This window comes from Vulpes lagopus, chromosome 19, assembly GCF_018345385.1.
Source record: "Vulpes lagopus strain Blue_001 chromosome 19, ASM1834538v1, whole genome shotgun sequence".
NCBI classification, from domain to species: domain Eukaryota; kingdom Metazoa; phylum Chordata; class Mammalia; order Carnivora; family Canidae; genus Vulpes; species Vulpes lagopus.
Window position 1 is genome coordinate 33,322,547 of NC_054842.1, and position 21,793 is coordinate 33,344,339.

At 36.8% G+C, this 21,793-nt stretch overlaps 2 protein-coding genes across 9 annotated transcripts in view; one reads left to right on the forward strand and one right to left on the reverse strand.

Moving 5' to 3' along the window:
* Positions 1-7,787, forward strand: part of PPP2R3A (protein phosphatase 2 regulatory subunit B''alpha) — a 213,279-nt gene extending 205,492 nt beyond the window's left edge. For all 4 annotated transcript variants that reach the window (XM_041733964.1, XM_041733967.1, XM_041733965.1 and 1 more), the window contains one exon: positions 5,188-7,787. In XM_041733964.1, coding sequence (XP_041589898.1) covers positions 5,188-5,320 — 133 coding nt within the window. In that variant the 3' untranslated portion in view covers positions 5,321-7,787. The remainder of the gene's footprint in view (positions 1-5,187) is intronic.
* Positions 7,788-8,701: 914 nt separating this feature from the next.
* The window catches only part of MSL2 (MSL complex subunit 2), a 35,117-nt gene continuing 22,025 nt past the window's right edge, over positions 8,702-21,793 (reverse strand). For 4 of the 5 annotated variants that reach the window (XM_041733968.1, XM_041733971.1, XM_041733973.1 and 1 more), the window contains one exon: positions 8,702-12,592. In XM_041733968.1, coding sequence (XP_041589902.1) covers positions 11,001-12,592 — 1,592 coding nt within the window. In that variant the 3' untranslated portion in view covers positions 8,702-11,000. Of the gene's footprint in view, positions 12,593-12,710; positions 12,885-21,793 lie in introns of all 5 variants that reach the window. The other variant, XM_041733970.1, reaches the window with a different exon arrangement.

Genomic DNA, 21,793 nt, shown 5'->3' on the forward strand with positions numbered 1-21,793 from the left:
CTCCAAGTTCATGATTCAAATATATTTAACCCAAATTTTTATACTATCTACATGCAGACTAAGAATAAACAATTGGGGCAGCCCAGGTGGCTCAGTGGTTTAGCGCCGCCTTTGGCCCAAGGCGTGATCCTGGAGACCCAGGATCAAGTCCCACATCGGGCTCCCTGCATGGAGCCTGCTTCTCCCTCTGCCTGTGCCTCTGCCTCTCTCTGTGTGTCTCTCATGAATAAATAAATATTTTTTAATTAAAAAAAAAGAATAAACAATTGAGGGCTCATGACCCTAGGGAACTGCAAGAGACCAAACATGAAGTGAGATCAACCTTCTGAGGCAAGAAAGTAGATGGTGTATATTAACAAACTTTAACAAGAGTTGAAACAAAAGATTTTCTAGTTAATGAATGGGTCAACAAGGCAATGCACTAAACCAAATATCCAACTTTATAGGTAATTTCAGTAAATCCATTTTATATAAGTGATTTAAGATTTAAAACTATAAAGGTAAGATTCATCCACTCCTATTTCTAAAGTTTTATAAGACTCCAAATTAAAGAACTACTTAACATTTCATTCTATGCTTATAGCCAGCATATGATTTTCTCAAACCCTAAATCAAATATTCTATCCCTTTACCCCTACAAATAGAATCCCAAAAATGAAATCAAACCACAATTCCCAGATAACACCCTTAAACCACACAAATCCTTTTTTGACCATATATGTGCCGGTCATTATTTATTCCAAGAATCTGCAAAACCAGCCTTAATACTTTTGCCCAGAAATTGCTTATCTGAGAGGGAAACTAACTACTTAGGGAAACAGATTTCTAAAGGCAAACATACTGCTAGCAAAAATACCTGTTATTTTCCCTTATGCTAACAACATTATGTTAATACTAGGTTAAATAATTTGTTCTCAATACTAAGCTTCCTAGTGAACTATTTGTGAACCGTAGGAGTTCTGCTTCAATCCTCTGACCCTGCTACTCATTCAGAAATAGCCAATTAAATTTACAGAATACTTCATAAAATAACCTTCAATTATGCTCAGAGGAATCCCAGTTACCTACAAGTAAACCTGGAAGTGGTCATTTAGAAGGAATGTTAACTGTCTCCTTCAGAAATTCCTAGAGAACAGAATAAAGTTTAGACTCTTAAGAGTTCTGACTTCAGTGACTTCAAGAGTACCTCTGCACACACCATTTTACTCCACCCTTCCCTGACAACTTGACACATCATTTCACAATGCACATTAGGACGTCACTTTTTATTCATCATTTTGAGCACCTACTGCCAGTTACTATACTATATGTAGCCCAATGAAATCAGTGAGTTGGAAAATGGACACTTTATAGTCAAGTGAGGAAGACAACTATATAATTGTGAAGGAAACAAACAGTAAATCAGTAATGGAGAGAGAATTGTGATTTAAGGTGCCAAAGAAATTTCCTGAGGTGTTGAGAGCCTAAAGGTTGAGAAGGAAATAGGTATGAAAAAAGCAGGGAGCAAAAATGTTCTAGGTAGAGGAAGAAAAACGTAAGTGGCTCTGAGGCAGGAAACGTGTTGAGGACATTTTTTAAAAGACCGGTATGGCTGGAATATAATGAGAAAAGAGAGAAATGTGGCTGGAAAGATAGGGCCCAGATCATGCAGGTCCTCGGGAAGCTATTGAAAAAGAGTTAAGGAAGTAATATAATCCCACTTACATTTTTTGAGGGTAATCTTTAGATCAGTAGTGGTTAAAGCAGGGAGACAAATAAGGAAGCCCTTGCAGGCATCTAAATAAAAGATGATGGTGGGGATCTTAATCCCACTTCTTAAAGTGTACTTTTCGTGATGAGCACCAGGTATTGTATACAAGTGATGAATCACTATACTGTACACCTGAAACTAATATTACATTGTATTTAACTGGAATTTTAAAATTTTTAAAAATTTTAACGGGTCGCCTGGGTGGCTCAATTTTAGCTCAAGTCTTGATCTCAGAGTCATAAGTTCAAGCCCCACGTTGGGCTCCATGCTGGACATGGAGCTTACTTGATAGAGAGGGATGGATGTGGGGCACGTGGCTGGCTCATTCTAAAGAGCTTGTGACTCTTGATCCTCAGGGTCATGAATTTGAGTCCTACATCAGATGTAGAGATCATTTAAATGAATTTTTTTGAAAATGGTGGTTACTCAGGCACTAGGAATGAGGGACCTTTTAAATGCCATTTCAGATTAAAAGATGAACATAAGTTAACCAAAGGGTAAGGGCACTGCAGGCCACTGAAGAACACATACAGTGGCACTAGGTCCCAAGCCTGTAACCCATTTTGACAAGGTAGATAGCATGGTATCACAATGGCAGAGGGTATGTGACAAGAGTGAAGGCAGGAAGACCAGTTGTTAGAAAACTATTGCAATAATCCAAGCAATGAAATATAGTGCTGTGGACTGTATCAGTGGCAATAGGGAGGGAGCGGCAAGATGTGCCCATGTATTATTGTAAATGGTAGAAGAGACTGGCTGGATTTGAAGAAGGGAGGGAAAATGAGAAGGGAAGAGAAATTTGGGATTACTGGATTTCTGGCTTAAGTGGGAAGATTATGGTAGAGCCAAGGGTGTGGGAAGGATGAGTTCAACTTTGTATATATTGCCATGATGGAAAAGCCATAGACTAGGCAACTGGATACATGGCAGTCTCCAGGTTAGCAAGAAGCTTAGGCTGGGTATGTACATTTAGAAACCACAGGTAAACAAGTGGTGGATAAAGCTTTAACAAAGACTGTCCAAGAGAATACAAAATGAGAAGCGCTTAATCCAGAATCCTGGGATGTACTGACACTGAAGGAGCAAGAGGTAGAGCAGGGTTTCTGAACAGTACTGTTTTAAGCTGGATTATTCTGTTGTGAGTTGTCATCTAGCACATTGTAGGATATTTAGCAGCATCCCTGAACCCACTAGATGCCAAGAGGACCCACCCAGTTGTGACAAATATGCATCCAGGCATTGCCAGATGTCCCCAGGAGGAACAAATCACCCCCATTTGGAAACACTGAGATAGAGTAGAAGTCTCCAAACACTGATAAAAGGTTCTGAATGAACTCCCTCAATCCAGAAGATTCCTCCAAAGTCTTTGTGCATAGTACTGCTCTTGGTGCCTTGAAAGTATGAAAAAAATTCAGGTGGCATTCCACTCTAACCGACCCACAGGGCTTGAGAATATTTTTGTGTACTAGGCTGGATTTAAATCCATTACTAGAAATCCCGTTTCTGGTATGAGACTACAGTGGGAAGAAAAATTCCTTTGTAAAAATTACATTCACAAATGGACATAAAATATGTGACCCTGATTCTGCCCCTCCAACACAGGATTAGGTGTCACCATCTTGTTCTAGTAGGCCCCAGCAATTCTCAATCATGAGAATAGCAAATAACATTTTTCATGAGTTTATGATTTAATGTCCACTTGACCCTGGAGGGTAGGAACTGCTATTAACTCATTAGTTGAGGAAACTGATGCAGAAGGGTTATGTAACATGCCCAAAATCACATTAAGTGATCAAACTGAGATTGGAACCTGACTTTTCTAAAGCCCATGCTCTAAAGCTATAAAACACTTAACCATTATTCCAGATGGCCTCCATTAGGCTACAAGCTCTGTGAGGAAGCAACTAGTTCTTTTTCACCATTGTATTCCTAGCATTTGGCTCAGTTCAGGCCTAACTTATTTGCAGATCTGCACTAAAATGTTTAACACCCTGAGGGCTCAGACAGTAAGTTTGAGCATCAAGAGGAAGAAAATGTCTTCCACTCTTGACAGGAAATAAGCAGTCACAGTATCTGACACTGCATTGCTAGAATTAACTTTTGGGAATTTTGTTCCAGAAATGGAGGCTCGACCATCAACCCTGCCTCACTTCCATTACAGTAGTTACCCTCATTAATGCCTCCTCCAGCAGATGCTGGTTACATTGAGGCCTCAAGGTGATGCAAGAATGGAACAGAAACGAGTATAGAATGGGATATTTCTACAAAATGAAGTTGTTAAATAATTTTTGATAGGATTACAAGTTGGTACCCAAGGGTGAGTTTTCCAAACATCAGATAGGTTTTTTGTTTTTAACATTGTCTGTCTATTCAAAAATGTGTTGGAAAGTTGAATAGCGAGGGCACCTGGGTGGCTCAGTCTTTTAAGCATCTCCCTTTGGCTCAGGTCCTGACCCCAGGGTTCTGGGATGGAGCCTCACAGCAGGCTCCCTGCTTAGCCTGGGGAGCCTGCTTCTCCCTCTCCCTCTGCCCCTGCCCCCCGCCCCCACTAGTGCTTACTCATGCTCTTAAATAAATCTCTGAAAAAAAAGTTGAATAGGTACCGCCTCTACTACTGGGCATACCTGCTTCAACATAGATTTCCTCATTAGCTGGCCTTTTTGATGAAAGGACTATATGTCCAGAAGTTTCTGCACAGATACTGTGTAAAGTCCTTGCAATGAACTGGGTGAAAAGATTAAGCTGGTGATACCAAATCTCTATCAGACATTTGTAATTATCATGTATATTTTTCTGGGTCCAGATGTAGCCTCAGCATATTTATCAATTTATTTTTTCAAGCAGCCATCATTCCTACTAGGTAAAATATTTTATCATCCCTGCCTAAGGCCACCCTCAGGGACAGCCTGGAAGTAATGGAACTCAGGGGATACCAATAACTTTTAAGAGGAATAATCAAAGGGACTATGCTGGGAAGTTCGGTAAGGAATAGGAGATCCATGAATGGGCTTTAATCTGCTCTGTGTATATACTTGCACATCAAAATGTACTTCTTGGGAACCAGAGAAGCTATAAAGCAACTTGCGAGGTGAGAAGGCTCCCCACTGCATGGAAGGCATTCATATAAAGCTTGTACTTTATGGACCGCACACCCTCCCCACTATAGCCTAACCTGTAATGCTTTCATTCCCACCAGCACTCCTAGGAAAGCTGGATACAGCACATGAACCTGGGCTTTAAACAACAGGGAGAATGTTTGCTGTTCTAGGTGGAAGCACTTTCTCCTCCAGGATGGCTTAGTTGTTTACAGCTGACATTTAACAACTGAGGCTACTTTTGCAAGCTGGTGGTCTTCAGGCCCTAGTTTGCCATATTGATTCCTACCCAAACATTGAAATTTTTTAAAAAATCAGTAACTCACTTGTTTGTTCTTTCAGCTCCTTTGAAGATTATGAAACAGAGGAACCTGCCTCTCCCTCTGAAATTGGAAACAAAAGCAATAAAAGTAAAACAGTAACCTCAAGCCTTTCAGAGAAATGTGGAAAGCTTCAATCAGTGGATGAAGAGTAGCTGCCAATGTCTACGTGAAAGAGAGATACGTATTTTAAATGTCTTTTTCTTGTGGAGATGCTCGTTTGCATACTGCTTTTTAAAGGCTTTGATTTCTGCAAGTGTGTATCTGCACGAGGAACTTTAAAAACATTTTTAAGCAATAGGTCTGGATACACATAATTTGGGAGACTCCTCCAATTTGCCTCAAACCTCCTACTACAGAGCTTTTCCTCCAAATACAATGATATACATCACCTTCCAAAGTCTGTGAATCAGCACTCTTCACCCCTGAATGTACCAAGGATCTCTTGGGGACAGTGCCAAGCACAGTTCTCTGCAGAGGAGTTGACTCTGTTGCCCAATATCCCTGAGGCCCCTCAGGGCTCCTATGGAACCCAGAAGAAACTTTCACTTGCAGAAAACTTGAGTCAAAAAAATTCTGGAACTTAAAAAAGCAGTTAAGGGCCTCCAGAAGTGACTTGGTAATAAAAGCACTGCCAAAACATCTCAGAGACTTTTTAATATGTGTACTGGAGTTCAAAGATCTTGAACTTACTTGGTTTAATGTAATTTCACAATGACCTGCCAAACTGCTAGTCACTTTACATCCTCAGGTGTTGTAACCACTGGGCCTTCCAATCTTGGCAAGCTCTGAATAATCTCCCCCCATCTTGACTGTGGATCTTATATAAAATATAATGAAAAACTTCTAAGTACAGAATTTGACTCATACTTGAAAAAAAAATTTCCTTTTAACTTCTCTAACAATCTGTGGAGAATTACTGAATGACTCATTAACTCCAAATTAGTTGACGCCCCATCTATACTTCCCATCAGAAGGCCTACTTGAAGACTTAGTGATATTCGAATAGATGTATTCATCACTGAATATTAGATTAAGCCAACAGTAAGAGCCTCAAATGTAAACATTATCCCTTCATGTTGAAAAGGAACTACTATTTAAATATTCCATCACCTCAATATTTATCAAAAGAATGGAAGAAAGCAGTGATACCACTCATAAAGGAAACCTATTTCATCTGTACACACTATAGTGTGTTCATTACAGAATTCTACATTTTTTCAGCGAGTCACAGTGCACCCAAATCCTGCAATATCCTTAAAGATAAAACTGAAAATAAACTATGAAAAAAGATGGACACTTCTAATAGTGTAAGCAAAAGAAACCCCCAAGAAACTTTTAACATCCATCTCTGTCAAAGTCATCACCTTTTCCTCTGGGTTTTTTGCTTTAACCACTAGTCTTGAATGTCAGAATTGCTGCCCTTGCCACCCTGCTTTGGTTCCTCCTGATGTCAAAGTCAAAAAAAGAATCAAACCTTGGACTATGATAGGCAAAAACAGAGATAAGGGCAATTTAGGAAAGGTACCATCAACTGGTACAATAACAGTAGTTCTTCTTGTCAGTATTCTCCATTGCCTGTTATTTCACCTTTCATGATCAGAACTAATCTTTTAATGGTTACAGAAAAGTGATAAATATTAAAATTTGTTATCTAATAGTTCACAAAGAATTAAAAGCTTAAAAAATGACTAAATTTTTAGGAAACACTACATGTAATAATCTAAACACACTAGTAAATTAGGATTACAAGTATTTGTGATACACAAAATTTACCATCTATTCTATCCACCCTTTACCAGGGAGAGAAACCAATTACTTTTTTTAAAATTTCAGATAAAATATTTAACATACCTTTCTTAGAAGCCAGGTATGGCTTAAAGGTTTTATTATCCATAATGATCTAAACTAAGACTCATCAGCAAAATATAAAAATTCAAATTTCTAATACACATTTGATTTTTAATACTATTTGGCTTTTAATCTTTTTACCTGTGTCTCCTTACTGAAATCCTCTTGCTTTTACTTTGGTCTGTATTTGGTTTCAAATGTCCATAATTATAAAAAGTAACACTTACCAGTATCATTCCATTTAAGATAAAGCTATTTTAATTTAGGTTACCCAGAGTATCATATTTTCAGACATAAGTGTTTCACTGTAATCCTTTCTTAAGAATTGAATGCAAGAAATGTGAATTGAGAAACTAGAACAGTGTATATTTGACTTTCTGGTAAAGATCTCACTGAATAAAATCACTACTGCCCAATTGGAAATTCCAAGTTTTTACAATAACCCAGGCTCTTTGATAAAAATTAAATTGAGGGTTATCATGGTCTTAATGCTGAATGAAAAATGAGTTTCACAGCATAACATAACATTAATTGCCCAGGTAATCAAACTAATGAAATTCTGTGTATTTTCTCTGCATCTTATCTATGTCATTGTGTACAATTCAAAGTGTTTATATAAAATTCTAGATTAATCAAATAAGGTAAGTCATTTGCTCAATTTTTGGAAATGTTACAGAAGTGTGTTTGGGTGGAGAAACCTGCATGATTTAACCTGTTTTTGTTTTTCCCTTTTTGCAAAACTAAATAAAGAGACAAGTTGTCAAATATGAACCATGTTCACTAAGATAATCTACTACACACTTTTGGTTTTATTCACACTTGCACTTCATTTTTATGTTTGAAAGAGTTGAAAGAGTAACACTGTAAACAAACTTGAGTTTCAAAGAGTAACTCTTTGAACTCCGGGGCAAATTATAAAGGAAGATAATACCACCTCATAACTGAGAAGTGATTTCCTTTGGGGAGAATAAGGAAGAGGACTATAAATTGGGAATCAGAGGGATCAAAAGGGACTTGAGCCTCGTATACTTTTTAGCCTTGGATATAATGTATTCTTTTAAAAGAATGTGTAACTGATTATTATTTGGGTATCTAAAACTCAATTTTTTAGAAAAGGAGAAAAATTAATATATCATTCCAAGTATTAGATTCTGACACTACTTTGAACTCAGTATTTTCTAAAGCATTTCATATTTGTAACTTATGGGAAAAGAAATTTTGTTTTTAATCTGTTGTAAAACTGCTTTTCTTCAGCAAGGTCACCACAGAGTTGTTTCAAGAATACTAAGAACACAGTAAAATAAAACGAATTCTTTATCCCAGAACCACATTATAGTTCTGCACAGAAATGCAGACTTAATGAATCTAACCAAAAAGATAAATTGCCAGTTCTAACACTTATATCATTTGTGTATGTTAACAAAGATTCAAAGAACAACTGAAGATATATCATATTAAAAGCTGTTATTGTTTTGATGGTTTCAAACCCTGATAAAGTAAATCCAGTTACTACAGTAATAATTTCTCCCTCATCCCTAATCAGCCATTGGTCAGCATTCCTAAGTAACTCATGGTATAAAGAAAAACAATGCAAAACTCAAGGCACTAGAGTTATTCTCCCCCAAATGTATATAATATAGGCCATTCAGAGCATACTATCCCAGACTCCTCAGTATTCTACAACATAGAATTAGAAAACTAACATTTATTGATAGATTTAAGGTGTAATACAGGTTTCCAAAAATGTGGCAGTGAGAATACCAGCATAAAAAAGAGAAACTTGTGCTAAAAACAACCTGAATTCATCATTGGCAATATTACATAACAATCAAGGCCCTCACATACTAACGATTTCCGCTTTGTCTATATTGCCAAGCTCCCATGCATCAAAAAAACACAAAACTAAAATTATCAAACTTGGGAAGCAATAAAGTACTCTGAATTTTAAGATCATAATATTAGGAAAATTTGGGAGATTTGCAAAATATATCCTAATCATCCATGTGTACAGTCTCATTTCTAGTCATTTTTGCAGTGATCATTAGTGAATAAAGAACAGATTTTACAAGTTTATATATAGCAGGGCATCTGGGTTCAACACAAAACTGTTACAAACTTTAGGCAAATACATGTTTCATAAGACACTGCTAACACTTAGAGGAATTAAATAAAATTCCAAATCTTGGAAAGCAAATAAAGACAAGACAACTAAGAAGCATTTTCCACCATTTACTCTTGTTATCAAAAATAGTTCAACTCTTCTTGCAAAACAAAAACAAAATAGTACATACTGGACACATACATCACATTTTTCTTCCTATGGCTTTAGCCCACCCCCACCCCACCAAGAGACAAAAAAAAAAAAAAAAAAAAAAAAAAAAGGCGCCCAACAACAACAGAAACAATTCTACCTGACCACATTCACAGAAAATGACACCAGGATACACTACAAAACAGAAGGAGGTGTCATCTGCTCTGTGTCCAAGGTTTCTTCTCCGTGTCTTGTACTAGGTGAGTAACCATCATTGAACATGCTGTGTGCCAAATCAAAACATAACTTCAACACATGTCAGATCTCATGAGAGACGGTGAACGTAGTAGAAATTGGAAATTTTCCAGCAGTATTTTTAAATAAGCACTGTCAAAGCAGCAATTCTTCTTTTAAATCATAAGGTCATTTCTTTACAACCTAGTCAGTCCTTGTTGTATTTGGGCTGTGCTCTTTCAAGCAACTGACTAGATTTCCCTTCAACAGAATGTTTGTGACTCACTTGTCTTCCCCATAAAAATTAAAGGGAAGACATGCATTTAAACTGAAACAGTTTGTGCTTTACATGCAAAAGAGCATTCTAAAGAAAATCCTCCTAGCTTCAAATCTACCTAAATGCACAGGCTTCATAAAAACGCATTTTTATTTGGCCTCTATAAAGAAGCCTTCATAAAGAATAGCACCCCAAAAAAGAGAAAAGGAGCATATTCAAAAATAAAGTCTGTGAAACTATTAGAGGAAACAAAAAAAAAAAAAATCAAAGAAGTGGCCAATAGCAATAAATATAATGCATAAATCTGGAGAGGTTTGGGGGCATTATTTCAAAATTATTTTAAATAAATCCCAATTTCTAAATAAAAATTTTTATAATTTTTTTTAAAATTCTGTCACATCCTACAGTCTAAATTCAATTACCTTCAGAATAAGACTGCTCTTCTCCACTTCATTTATTAATTAGAACATTGCTAAAAGTGAAGGACTTCAAATTCTTTTCCCTAGAAATGAGTCAGACATAACTATAAAAGTTATTACTCAAAGTCAGAAGAGTTTTATAGCATAAAAAGCTAAATATCTGCAGTCTTGACAGAATTTCAGTTTGTTCACTTTTTAAAATACAGATTTCAACATTCTAATGAGGGGCAAATTTTCTTTCATCATAATACTGCTGATTTAAGAACTGCTACATACACCAGTAGCCAATTTTCATGATCAGAAATGGTATTATGTCAGCACAAAGGTTGAGCTGGACACATCAGCTTTTCAACAGGAGAAGCATCAATGGCATCTGAAGGCAGCACTGAGTCTCCTGAACTAACGGCTACTTTTTCACAAAAAATTAGCACAATCTTTATGGACTGACTAGATACCACTTCCTTACATTTAATCATAAACTTTGATTATGCACAAAGCATGACCATAAACAATGAGGTTAATGTTATTTTCCTTGCCAAAGTTCATTTTGTATAAATCAGTTGCATCAGCATTTGTTCTCAAACTATGAGGTTCTGTAAGAACTAAGGACATATAGTTGTAGGGTTACTCCTCCATTATCTGCAAACTATTTCCCCGACACTAACACATATAACTTAGCAATGAAAACACTTGATACAAGTGATCTATATGCAGGAGCTCCGGCAAGTTAAACCAACAAAACCATAGCTGCCGTAAAACTGTAGCTATTTCCCTACCAGAGGTAGGTTTAAAGACCCACTGATTTAACAGTCGAATCTCATGTCTATAGCTTCATCCAAACTTTTATCATCGTGTGTACTGGCAGCTAAAAACGTTGTAACTGGGGACCCTGTGACATTAATTACACTGGTGCTGGTACTAGCATTGCGCACAGCAATGCTAGTCACGTTAATGCCCAAAGTGAGCCTGGTCTGCTCCAAGGCCTTTTCTGGCACAGCAAATGCCTCCAGCTTCTTCTCCCCATTGGCCATATAGGAGTTTTGGCAGCCACGACATATACAATCTAAGCAGGCTTTGCGGTTAGAGTAGCAAGGGCAGCGTTGGCCGCGGCATGTAAGAACACTTGGATTTTGAGTAGCACGCCCACATTTACACCCTTTCTTTTCCTGGGGTTTTTTATACACAGTCTTGGTAGGACTTCCTGGCATAAAATGGTGACTAGGAATCTTTTCCTTTACTGTTTTGTCTTTTTTAAGAATACCTGGCTTGGTTTTTGAGTGAGATTTCTTGGATCCGTGTTCATGACTCTTTTTCATGCTTTTAGTAGATAAAAGTACAGTTTTGCTGATTTTGGGTGTTGTGCCTCCATTGGGAACAGTTGCAATAGGTTGAAGAGAAATTTTGCTCTCCCGTTTCACCGTCACAGGGGCAGATGCCCCCAACGTTGGGCCTCGGATAATGGTAGAAATTGGAAGTGGCTGAACTTTCTCACTGTCACTTTCTGATCTGGATCGTTTTCTATTCAATTTTGCTACTTTCGGAGTTGCTGCTGTACATGATAACCCATGAAGTGCAGGACTGGTGGACATAAACACATTATGGCTAAGAGACTGGGAAGAAAGCTGCAAAAAAGGTCCATTGGATACAGTGGCTTCCAAGTTAGGTTGCAAATTAGGGCAGCAAACCTCTGTATTTGAAACGGTTTCTAAGCTGCGGAGCACTTCCTCAACACTCAGTAAGAGAGAGTCACCAGGTTTTATATCTTCACTGAAACTGCAGATATCAATGCCTGTGGAGCATAAGTCAGTGGCTACTGTGTCACAGACAGGTGGCAAGCTATCAGACAGATCCTCAGTTTTTATGTCAACAGTGTTACATACATCAATTGTGTTTGAATGTTCTGGTGAAGGAATATTTATACCAAATCTATCTATTGAGAGCCCATTGTAAGTAGGCAAACCATTGATAACAGAACTGCCAATAGCAATGCTGAGGGTGCTTTCAGATATTGGAGATAAACTAGCTTGAGGATCAGCTGTGGGTTCTGAGGTTGAAGGTAAAGGGGAATGTGTTAAACACAAAGTAAAGGATGAATCTGAGGGTTTTTCTGTCTCCTCACAAAACAATGATCCATCATTAAGCAAAGCCAAAATATCAGAAGAACAGTCGACTGCTTCTATTATATCCCGTGCCAATGTAGTCTGTGTTATATATTCGCATAGTTTTTTGTAGCAGTTCACTAGGATGCTTAACTGCTTGTTTTCCTCAAATTGCTCATAGTCTTTGCACCAGCTACATGAAGGTTTCATCATCATTTTCTTGCCTTTACAAGGTTTGCAGACATAATGTTGGCAGGTGGAGTTGGTGGGTGCAATAGGATCTTGTAGCAAATGTCCTAAGAGGAAAAAAGGAGGAAAGCAAAGATTTTAGTAAAATAAATTTATGATTTCATATACTGAAGTTAAGATGAGATTTTAAGTAATCTGTGTAAAATTGAGATGGGTTAAACTCACCAGACCAGATAACAAAAAACATATCTTACAGGAAATGGAAAAATACTCAATAGTGCACTTCACTTCCATGCCATATTCCCCATTCTTTTATCTCAAACCAGAATCTTCCTTGATTCTGTGTTTCTCTCCCAAACAGTACGTTCTGGTCCACTTTCTTATCCTCTTCTCCAAAGGCTATAAAGAGTTGAAGATCAGTCACCAAAAGCACAAACTCGGCTTAAAACCCTTGGAAACTCAACCTAACACAGCACAGTAATGCTATATATTGTCCTGAGAAAATCATACTGTTTTTTATTAAACACTGGAAAAAAAGATATGAGCAAGAGACACTTAGTCCCTACTCTCCTTAAACATAGTTTAAGGATATTAATCAGTACAAAGGCATCTTCACCAAAAAAAGTATAATTCCAAACCATTTTATTAGATACACACTTATCGTAATACTAAGAAGACTGAAATGTAATTATGATTTAAAAAAGAGCTATATTCATTTATCAAAAGAAAAAGGGGGAGTAATACATTAAACTCAAATTCTCCTACAGAAAATCAATGCAATGACAAAAAGAATATTTAAACACACAAAAGGAAAAAAAAAGGGCATACTACCAGACTTAAATTCTTCTGCCAAAATATACAATGACCCCAGTCATAAACCCCAAGTATCCTAAGTACAGCAATATCATGTAAAAGTGAAAGTGGTCTCCCAAATTATAAATGACTTGTGTAGATTATGTACCAGGAAATTGAGAAAGCAACCAGATCCAGTCTCTATTCCCAACCTCCTCCACAAAGAAGCAACTATTCTTGGTTCCCAATTCAGGACAAATAGTAATAAACTCAAAGTAGCACCTGTTTCTCATACAAAATTATGTAATTAAGACTCAGGCATGGGAAAGAAGATACTTAACGCTACAGCCAAGTGAAATCAGCAAACCCTCCCTTAAAAGCAACTATAAACCTGAAAATCTTTGACAAAACGAGTCATTTCACAATGTTTCATATAAAAACATTTGAGAAGCATTTATGTTTGAAAAACTGCTCAATTTCAGGTAAAGATGGTGAGAATCTATGTTGTTCTAGTTTGGGGCTGCCCAGTTCTCCCCTACCACCCAGCACCATCAGTGTTACCCTGTGAGGACCAGAGGCTGCTGTGATGGAAGGGAACTCACTCCATTTAGTGCAGAGGATGATACAGAGCCCCAGAAACATGATCGTTGAAGGTGACCTCTCAGAGGCTAGCCAACTGGAGAAGGCAATAGCTCAGTTCTTACTAGGCTAAGGTTGCCTAAACCCAGATTAAACAGAAAGGCCACAAACAAGATGACACTTTACCCCAAGCTCATCTATAAATTCAATGTAATCCTTATGAGAGTCCCAGGTGGCTTTTTAAAGAAACTGATAGATTGATTCTAAAATTCTTATGGAATCAGAGGACCTAGTATAGCCAGCACAGTTTTTTAAAAGCAAAGTTGGAGGGCCTTACACTGTCAAATTTCAAAATCATTTTTAAAGCTATAGTACTCAAAGCAATGTGGTAATGGCAAAAGGATAAGCATATAAATCAGTGGAACAGAACAGAGGTCCATAAAGAAATTCTCACATTTATGTTCAGCTGATTAGTGTGACAAGAGTGCCCAGATAATTCAATAGGAAGAGTATTTTCCGCACATCATGTGGGACAATTTGATATCCAAATGCAAAAAAAAAAAAAAAAAACAAAAACCTACTACTATTAGATCCTTACCTCACAACATGCACAAATATTAACTCAAAATGGATCACAGACACCCAAATATAAGACCTAAACTCTAAAAGAAAAACACAGAAGAAAACCATGACTTTGGGTTGGGCAAAGTTTAGATGTGACATCAATGCACAATCTGTGAAAGGAAAAAAGTTGTAAAATGGATTTCACAAAATTAAAAATGCGTGCTTCATCATAAAACATCATTAAAATGAAAAGATAATCCACAGACTGAGAAAAAAATTTGTAAATCATTTATCTGATAAAGGGCTTATAACATGACATACTAAAAACATTTCCTACAGATCAATAAAGACAATTTTAAAAGTGGGCAAAAGATTTGAATAAAGATTTCACCAAAAAAAAAAAAATCAATGTCTAATATGCAAATGAAAATATGCTCAATATCAGAAGAAAAATAAAACCTTACCACTGCTCCACACCTATTAGAATGGATAAATTCAAAATGACAGTATACCAACAGTTGGGAAAGATGTGGAGAAACTGGAACCCTTCTGTGTTACTGGTGAGAATATAAAAAGCGTAATAACGTTGGAAAACAGTTTGGTAGTTTCTTAAAAAGTTAAACATACATTTACCATACAAACCAGCAATTTTGCTCTTAGTAACCTCCTCAAAAAGAAATGAAAATATATGTCCATATGAATGTGAAATATGCATAGCTGCATTATTCACAATAGACGAAAACTGGAAACAATCCAAATGTCCAACTGGTAAGAAGATAAACAAAATGTAGTATATTCATACAATGGAATACTGTTTGGCAATTAAAAGAACTATTGGTACATGCTACAATATAATTAACTTCAAAAACATGCTAAGTGAAAGAAGCCAGATGCAAGAGAGGACATTATTGGATTATTTCATTTATATAAAATGTCTAGAAATACAGAAAAACAGAACTAGTGGTTGCCTACGGCTGGGACCAGGAGCAGGGACTAACTGTAAGTGGACACAATGGAAATTTTACCAGTGATGAAAATGTTCTAGTATCTTATCATAGTGACGGTTGCACAACTCTAAAATCTTAACTGAAAAAAAACAAAAAAAGACAAAACACCAGTAATTATGAAATCTAACCTTCTACCTAATATAGGAATTCTGAGTACCTTGACTTTATTTAAGGCAGGATGTAGGGGACATGAATATGTACAGAGATACGTATGTATGCACTTAAAAGAATAAAGTGTAAGGTTAAAAAAAATACCTTACTGAAAAGGAGAGACTGAACAAAGTGAAAAGGGAAAAGACTATTCTGGGTTTAACTTGTTTTTAGCTTTTAACTTTCAAACCATGTAAATACTTTACATAATTATATAACAAATTTTAAAGGAAGCCCCCAAAAATAAAAAGCAAGTAACTTTAATTGTGTATCAAGTATACACAATTCAGAAACTTACTTTATAACATAGAAAATTGACTAATGCTAGCACCCTTGTTTTGTTTTTCAGTAATCACATTGGTAGTGTGGACAGTTACTATGAAAGTGTTGATGTCTATTGTGGGATAGATGTTCTTGAGAATCTGGTGTGTGTGTGTGTGTGTGTGTGTGTGTGTGTGTTTTAAGTAGGAACAAAGAAGTTCTAAGAGAAAGTTAAGCAAAAAATCCTGTAGTCTTGAATTTCAATTGGATTTATCAGGATGAATTCATGTTTTCATGTTAAATATACATATTTCCTAGCACGACACACTGAAAAAGCCTGGAAGCAAGGGACTAAATAAACCCAGTAGCAATGAACTCAAATAATGGTACTGAAAAAACGATTTCCTGTTCAAAGAATCTCAAATAACTGATTCCAGATCTGTGACATAAATTAGGCAAGATGAGTTTTGGTTACCTTGTTATACCGGAAAGCAAGGAAATAACCAAAGATCAGGACTGTGTTAAGGGAACTCAGTAGCAAACCTAAAGAGGCCCCTGCTCAAAAAACATGAGAAAATCTGAGCATGTATAAATAAGTGCAATGGAATGAAGTATATCTGAAAAGTTCAAACCGACGGATGATGTAAGGGAGGGAAGGAAAAAGAAAAAAGGAAGGAAGGGAGGGAGGGAGGAAAATCCATTTCAGGATACCAGTGAATCAGCGGATTAGTTTGAAAAGTGGAAAATAAAGAGCAAGCATCAAGTGTTTATTTTGATTTAACTATATCTGAACTATACACCAAGTAACCCAATCACAGATGCAAAGTTTCTCTTTACAGGGATAATGGAGCTAATAAAACAAACAATGTAATTTAAATGTCATCATTTTATAATCCCTAATTATTTGCAAATTGTATAATCTAAGTGATAAGGACTGTCTTCATTCTGTCACTGACCTTTTTTCACCAGTCACTTCAACCAAAACTTCCCCTGAAATATACTGAGCAACTTAAAGAATTTACACATCTTTGTATTCCTCTATGAGGTTTTAGGAGAGTATGCCTAACACTGAGAACTGAAAAGAGACTAGAAAACACATGAAAACTCTCACTTATTGATTCATGATTCTGCAACTATTAAGTTCTTAAGAATTTCCGTCACCTGGCCTCATCTACCTATTGGGACTGCCCCAACCATTCCCCAACACAAACATTTGAAACTTTAACCTACATCAGAGATGCCTATAGGCAAACTTGTTTTATGCACTCAGCTAACCATCTGAACCCTCAAAGGTTTCCCAGAGCATTCTCTTTACACTTCACAGCAAAGGCAACTCCAGTGACAGGAAGAACAAAGTAAAAACTTTCTTAGAGCTAGTTAAGGGTCAGCCATGTGTCTATGTCCCTAAGGAAACTCCTCCCTGCAAAATTAAGAAATGTCACATAACATTTTTAGAATTATAAAAATACACCTTATCCTAGAAAATAAAATGGATGGGCAATGTGAGTTAAGGGGAAATGTGTTACTCATTGGCAAACTTCCATAAAAACTGGGCAGAAGGGGATCCCTGGGTGGCGCAGCGGTTTGGCGCCTGCCTTTGGCCCGGGGCGCGATCCTGGAGACCCAGGATCGAATCCCACATCGGGCTCCCTGCATGGAGCCTGCTTCTCCCTCTGCCTGTGTCTCTGCCTTTCTGTCTCTCTCTGTGTGACTATCATGAATAAATAAATAAAATCTTTAAAAAAAAAAAAAAACTGGGCAGAAGTATAAATTTTACCTTAGATCATATTCCATACAGTTTCACATTCAAGTACAAAAAATAAAATTGTTCAAAAAAAAATCCCACACATCTTGGGGCACCTGGGTGGCTGAGTCGGTTGGGCGAACGGCTCTTGATTTCTGTGGGGGTCATGCCTCAAAGGTTGTGGGATCAAGCCTGCCAAAGGGTTCCACACTAGGCATGGAACCTACTTGGGATTCTCCTTCTCTCCCTCTGTCATCCCCCACCTCGGACACACGTGTACTCTTTTTCTCTCAAAAAAAAAAAAAAAAAAAAAACAAACCACAAAACCCCACATATCTCGACTTTAAAAATATATAGTTTGAGGGGCGCCTGGGTGGCTCAGTCAGTTGAGCATCTGCCTTCCGTTCAGGCAATGATGTCAGCGTCCTGAGATGGAGCCCCATGTGAGGCTCTCTCTGTTCAGCGGAGAATTTGCTTCTTCCTCTCCCTCTGTGCTCACTAATAAATAAATAAAATATTAAAAATATTAATATTAAAAAATAAAAATAAAAATGTAGTTTGTAATAAAAAAAACTTTCTCGCTGCATTGCCTTGAATCCTTAACCTGCAATGCATCACAGGAATTACAAAATTACTTCCCATACAAGTCGTCTTGTAACTAAATGAATTTAATACTATGCGCCTTAAACAATATTAATTGATGTTATACTGATCCAAAAAGACTAAAGACTATTCATTCTTACTCCTCACCTAAAAAAGTTACTAACTTCTTGTCTATTCTCCCTCTTATTAACTTTTTCCATCCCTAATCAGCCAATTATAATCTGAGACTAAGCCTTAGTTTTAGATTACCACAATGACAACTCTGGGAATACATAACTGCTGATAATTAATTAACTAAGATAATATCAGATTTTTTAATATTAAATTGGTGAAGCTTTTTTTTTTTTTTAAGATTTTATGTATCATTAATGAGAGAGAGAGGCAGAGACACAGGCAGAGGGAGAAGCAGGCTCCATGCAGGGAGCCTGCCGTGGGACTCAATCCCGGGTCTCTCCAGGATCAGGCCCTGGGCTGAAGGCGGCACTAAACCGCTGAGCCACCCGGGCTGCCCAAAACTTTTTATTATAATAAAATTTCTTCAACTAGGGATGTACTACATGTTGGCTAATTGAATCCAAATAAAAAATAAAATTTTCAAACAGACAAAATCAGAAAAGTTTAATTACCTTCCATATATATCACCCAGATTCAATAATTATCAAGATTATGGTATATTTGCTTCATCTACCTCTTATTAAGTATTTCAAACAAGACCCAGATATCATTAATTCACCTCTCTCTCTCTCTATATATATATATATATATATACACATCAGTATGTATCATTACAAAGTACATTTTCTCCTGTAACCCACAATTCCATTATCACATCTAAACCAACAATTTAAATAATTTTTAAACCATATCTAGTTTTAACTTTTAAAGCATTAGAAAAGGACTTTAATTTGGCTATCAAGAACACATTTTATAAATTATACTTCTCTGAATATAAAAATGCTCTTAAGCCATAAAACTTCCCCATTAGTAAGCAGACTTATGATCTCTCAAATCATTACAGTATTAGCATACCAAAGCTAGCACTTGGATTAGCTGCCACGCATTTTATCCGACCACTGTTAAGAATCACGGACTGCATCAAGATTTACAGAGCGGCCTAATAAATCTGAGAAAGACCCACAGCACCAAAATAAATAAGCAAACTAACTAGGTCTCAACTCAGCTTACTCCTTCTCCAAGGAAAACGCACTTCTCCCTAGCATAAAAGCAAACAAGAATATCATTACTCTCTTAGCAAACTCTAAAATACATAACTGATCCCAATTTTTTAAAAAGCAACTGGCAATTCATTCACTTCAAAATACCATTAGTAAAAGTGGCCATACTATAAATTTTATATTGAGATAGTAAATTAGGACTTACTAATGCCTGAAGCAAGATCTTTTTGCTTCTCCCTTTTAACTGAGACAGCATTTCACTCTACTAATATTTTCACCAGATTACTGGGGGGAAATTAAGTGTTGAGAGCAGAGAGAGGGGACACAAGTAAAACTGATAATGACTCAAATGTTTAGCAAAATTTGTTAATGACCAAAAAATGATCCTGTGAACACTGGAACTGGCACTAATAATGATCATAAAGTAAAACCTACAAGGCCAAATCTTTTTTTTTTCTTTTTTTTTTCTTTTAATTATGATAGTCACACAGAGAGAGAGAGAGAGAGAGAGAGAGAGAGAGAGGCAAAGACACAGGCAGAGGGAGAAGCAGGCTCCATGCACTGGGAGCCCGACGTGGGATTCGATCCCGGGTCTCCAGGATCGCGCCCTGGGCCAAAGGGAGGCACTAAACCGCTGTGCCACCCAGGGATCCCCTACAATGCCAAATCTCCAAGAGGTTAAAAAGTAACAAATTAGACATGAACAACAACAAAGGAACGGAAGAATCATTAATCATTTTAGAGTTTATATGGAAAAAAATGATCCCAATGAAAGTAATTTCAGTAAAATGAAAGCAACTTTAAAAATGCAAAATGATTTAAGAAATTAAACTATCTCAATGGCTTAATTTTGGAATTTGACAAAAATGGATCTTATAATTCTAAGAAAAATGGCATATGCACAAAAGGAGCATTTATCAGAACCAAATATTCTGTATCTATCACCATCCCTTCTCTAGAATTCCCACTCCTGGAAATGCTAATATTATAGCAACAAGGACTAATCAATAACCTCAAATAATGCAAGTAACCTTACATAAATCTTACTTATATCTGAGATGACGAGGATCAGGAAAAATCAGCCAAGACTCGCATGAACAACATCCCAAAATACCACTAACAGAAAGTAAAAAATGCACACAGGTAGGCCATGGTTAATGATTAAAACCATCATGCTGTTTCTCCAAGAAGCATTCTTATTAAACACTCAAGGATCCACAAGGAGACACAAATTTTACCAGACTTAGTTATAATACATACACAGATATATGGAAAAATACCTAGAAAGAGGGCGAAACATCAACCTTTATAATAATCTCTCAGAATCCATCAGATGTGAAGTATGTGGTATCCTACAAAAGACAGGAAGCAGTTTTCTCCTTTTGCTGATAATGCCAGCAACACAAAACAAAGCAGATATCATAAAAGACACATTCTTATATGCTAATTCATTAAATATGTTTCCACAACAAACTAAATTTGCTTCCCAACAAATAGATCCATATCAAAACTAATTAGAAAATAAAAAGCTATCAGAAATTCATTACTGAAGTTCTAAGGCAAAGGGAGGATAAGAATAAATGGCAACACTTTAACTTGCTAAAATGGAATTATATTCCATGATGATTTCTAAAAATCATTACTAAAGTAAAGAAACTGGTTATCTTAAAATACTCCAAAAAAGCAGAGTTCTTTTTTTTTTTTTTAATTTTTATTTATTTATGATAGTCACAGAGAGATAGAGAGAGGCAGAGACACAGGCAGAGGGAGAAGCAGGCTCCATGCACCGGGAGCCCGACGTGGGATTCGATCCCGGGTCTCCAGGATCGCGCCCTGGGCCAAAGGCAGGCGCCAAACCGCTGCGCCACCCAGGGATCCCAAAAGCAGAGTTCTTAAGTAACAAGTTTTCTAGGTTCACTTATGTTACTAACCGTAAATAAAGCCCTTTCCTCAAGCAATCACTTTTGAATATGGTAATGTACTTTTCATCAGCTATTCCTTTCCAAATGGCCCAGATAACTTCACTGACCACCTTAAGTATGTCTACAGTCATATATACAGAAAGAAATATTGACAAAGAGGGGGAGGGAAGCTTTATTAAAAGTAGTAAGAATTCTGTTGCCAGCCAAATCACATTGCTCTAAAGCTCTTGGATCCGTGACAGGATGGTAACTTATAGCAATGACAAAACGTTTGACTGAATGATGACAGGTGACACACTTCATCTTGGAAAGCCACTCTCAAATGTTGCAGACAGAAAATCAAATATTTTGTTTAGGAATGCAGTCTTGGATTCTGCGAGGCACAACTATCCTGAACTATGAGGGCAAGATTTCTGTATAAAGACTCAGTCTAACCATATTTGTTTCAAATATACTTTATAGGTTTCCATTCTCTACAACATGACCCAAAAAAGAAAAAAAAAAATGTGGC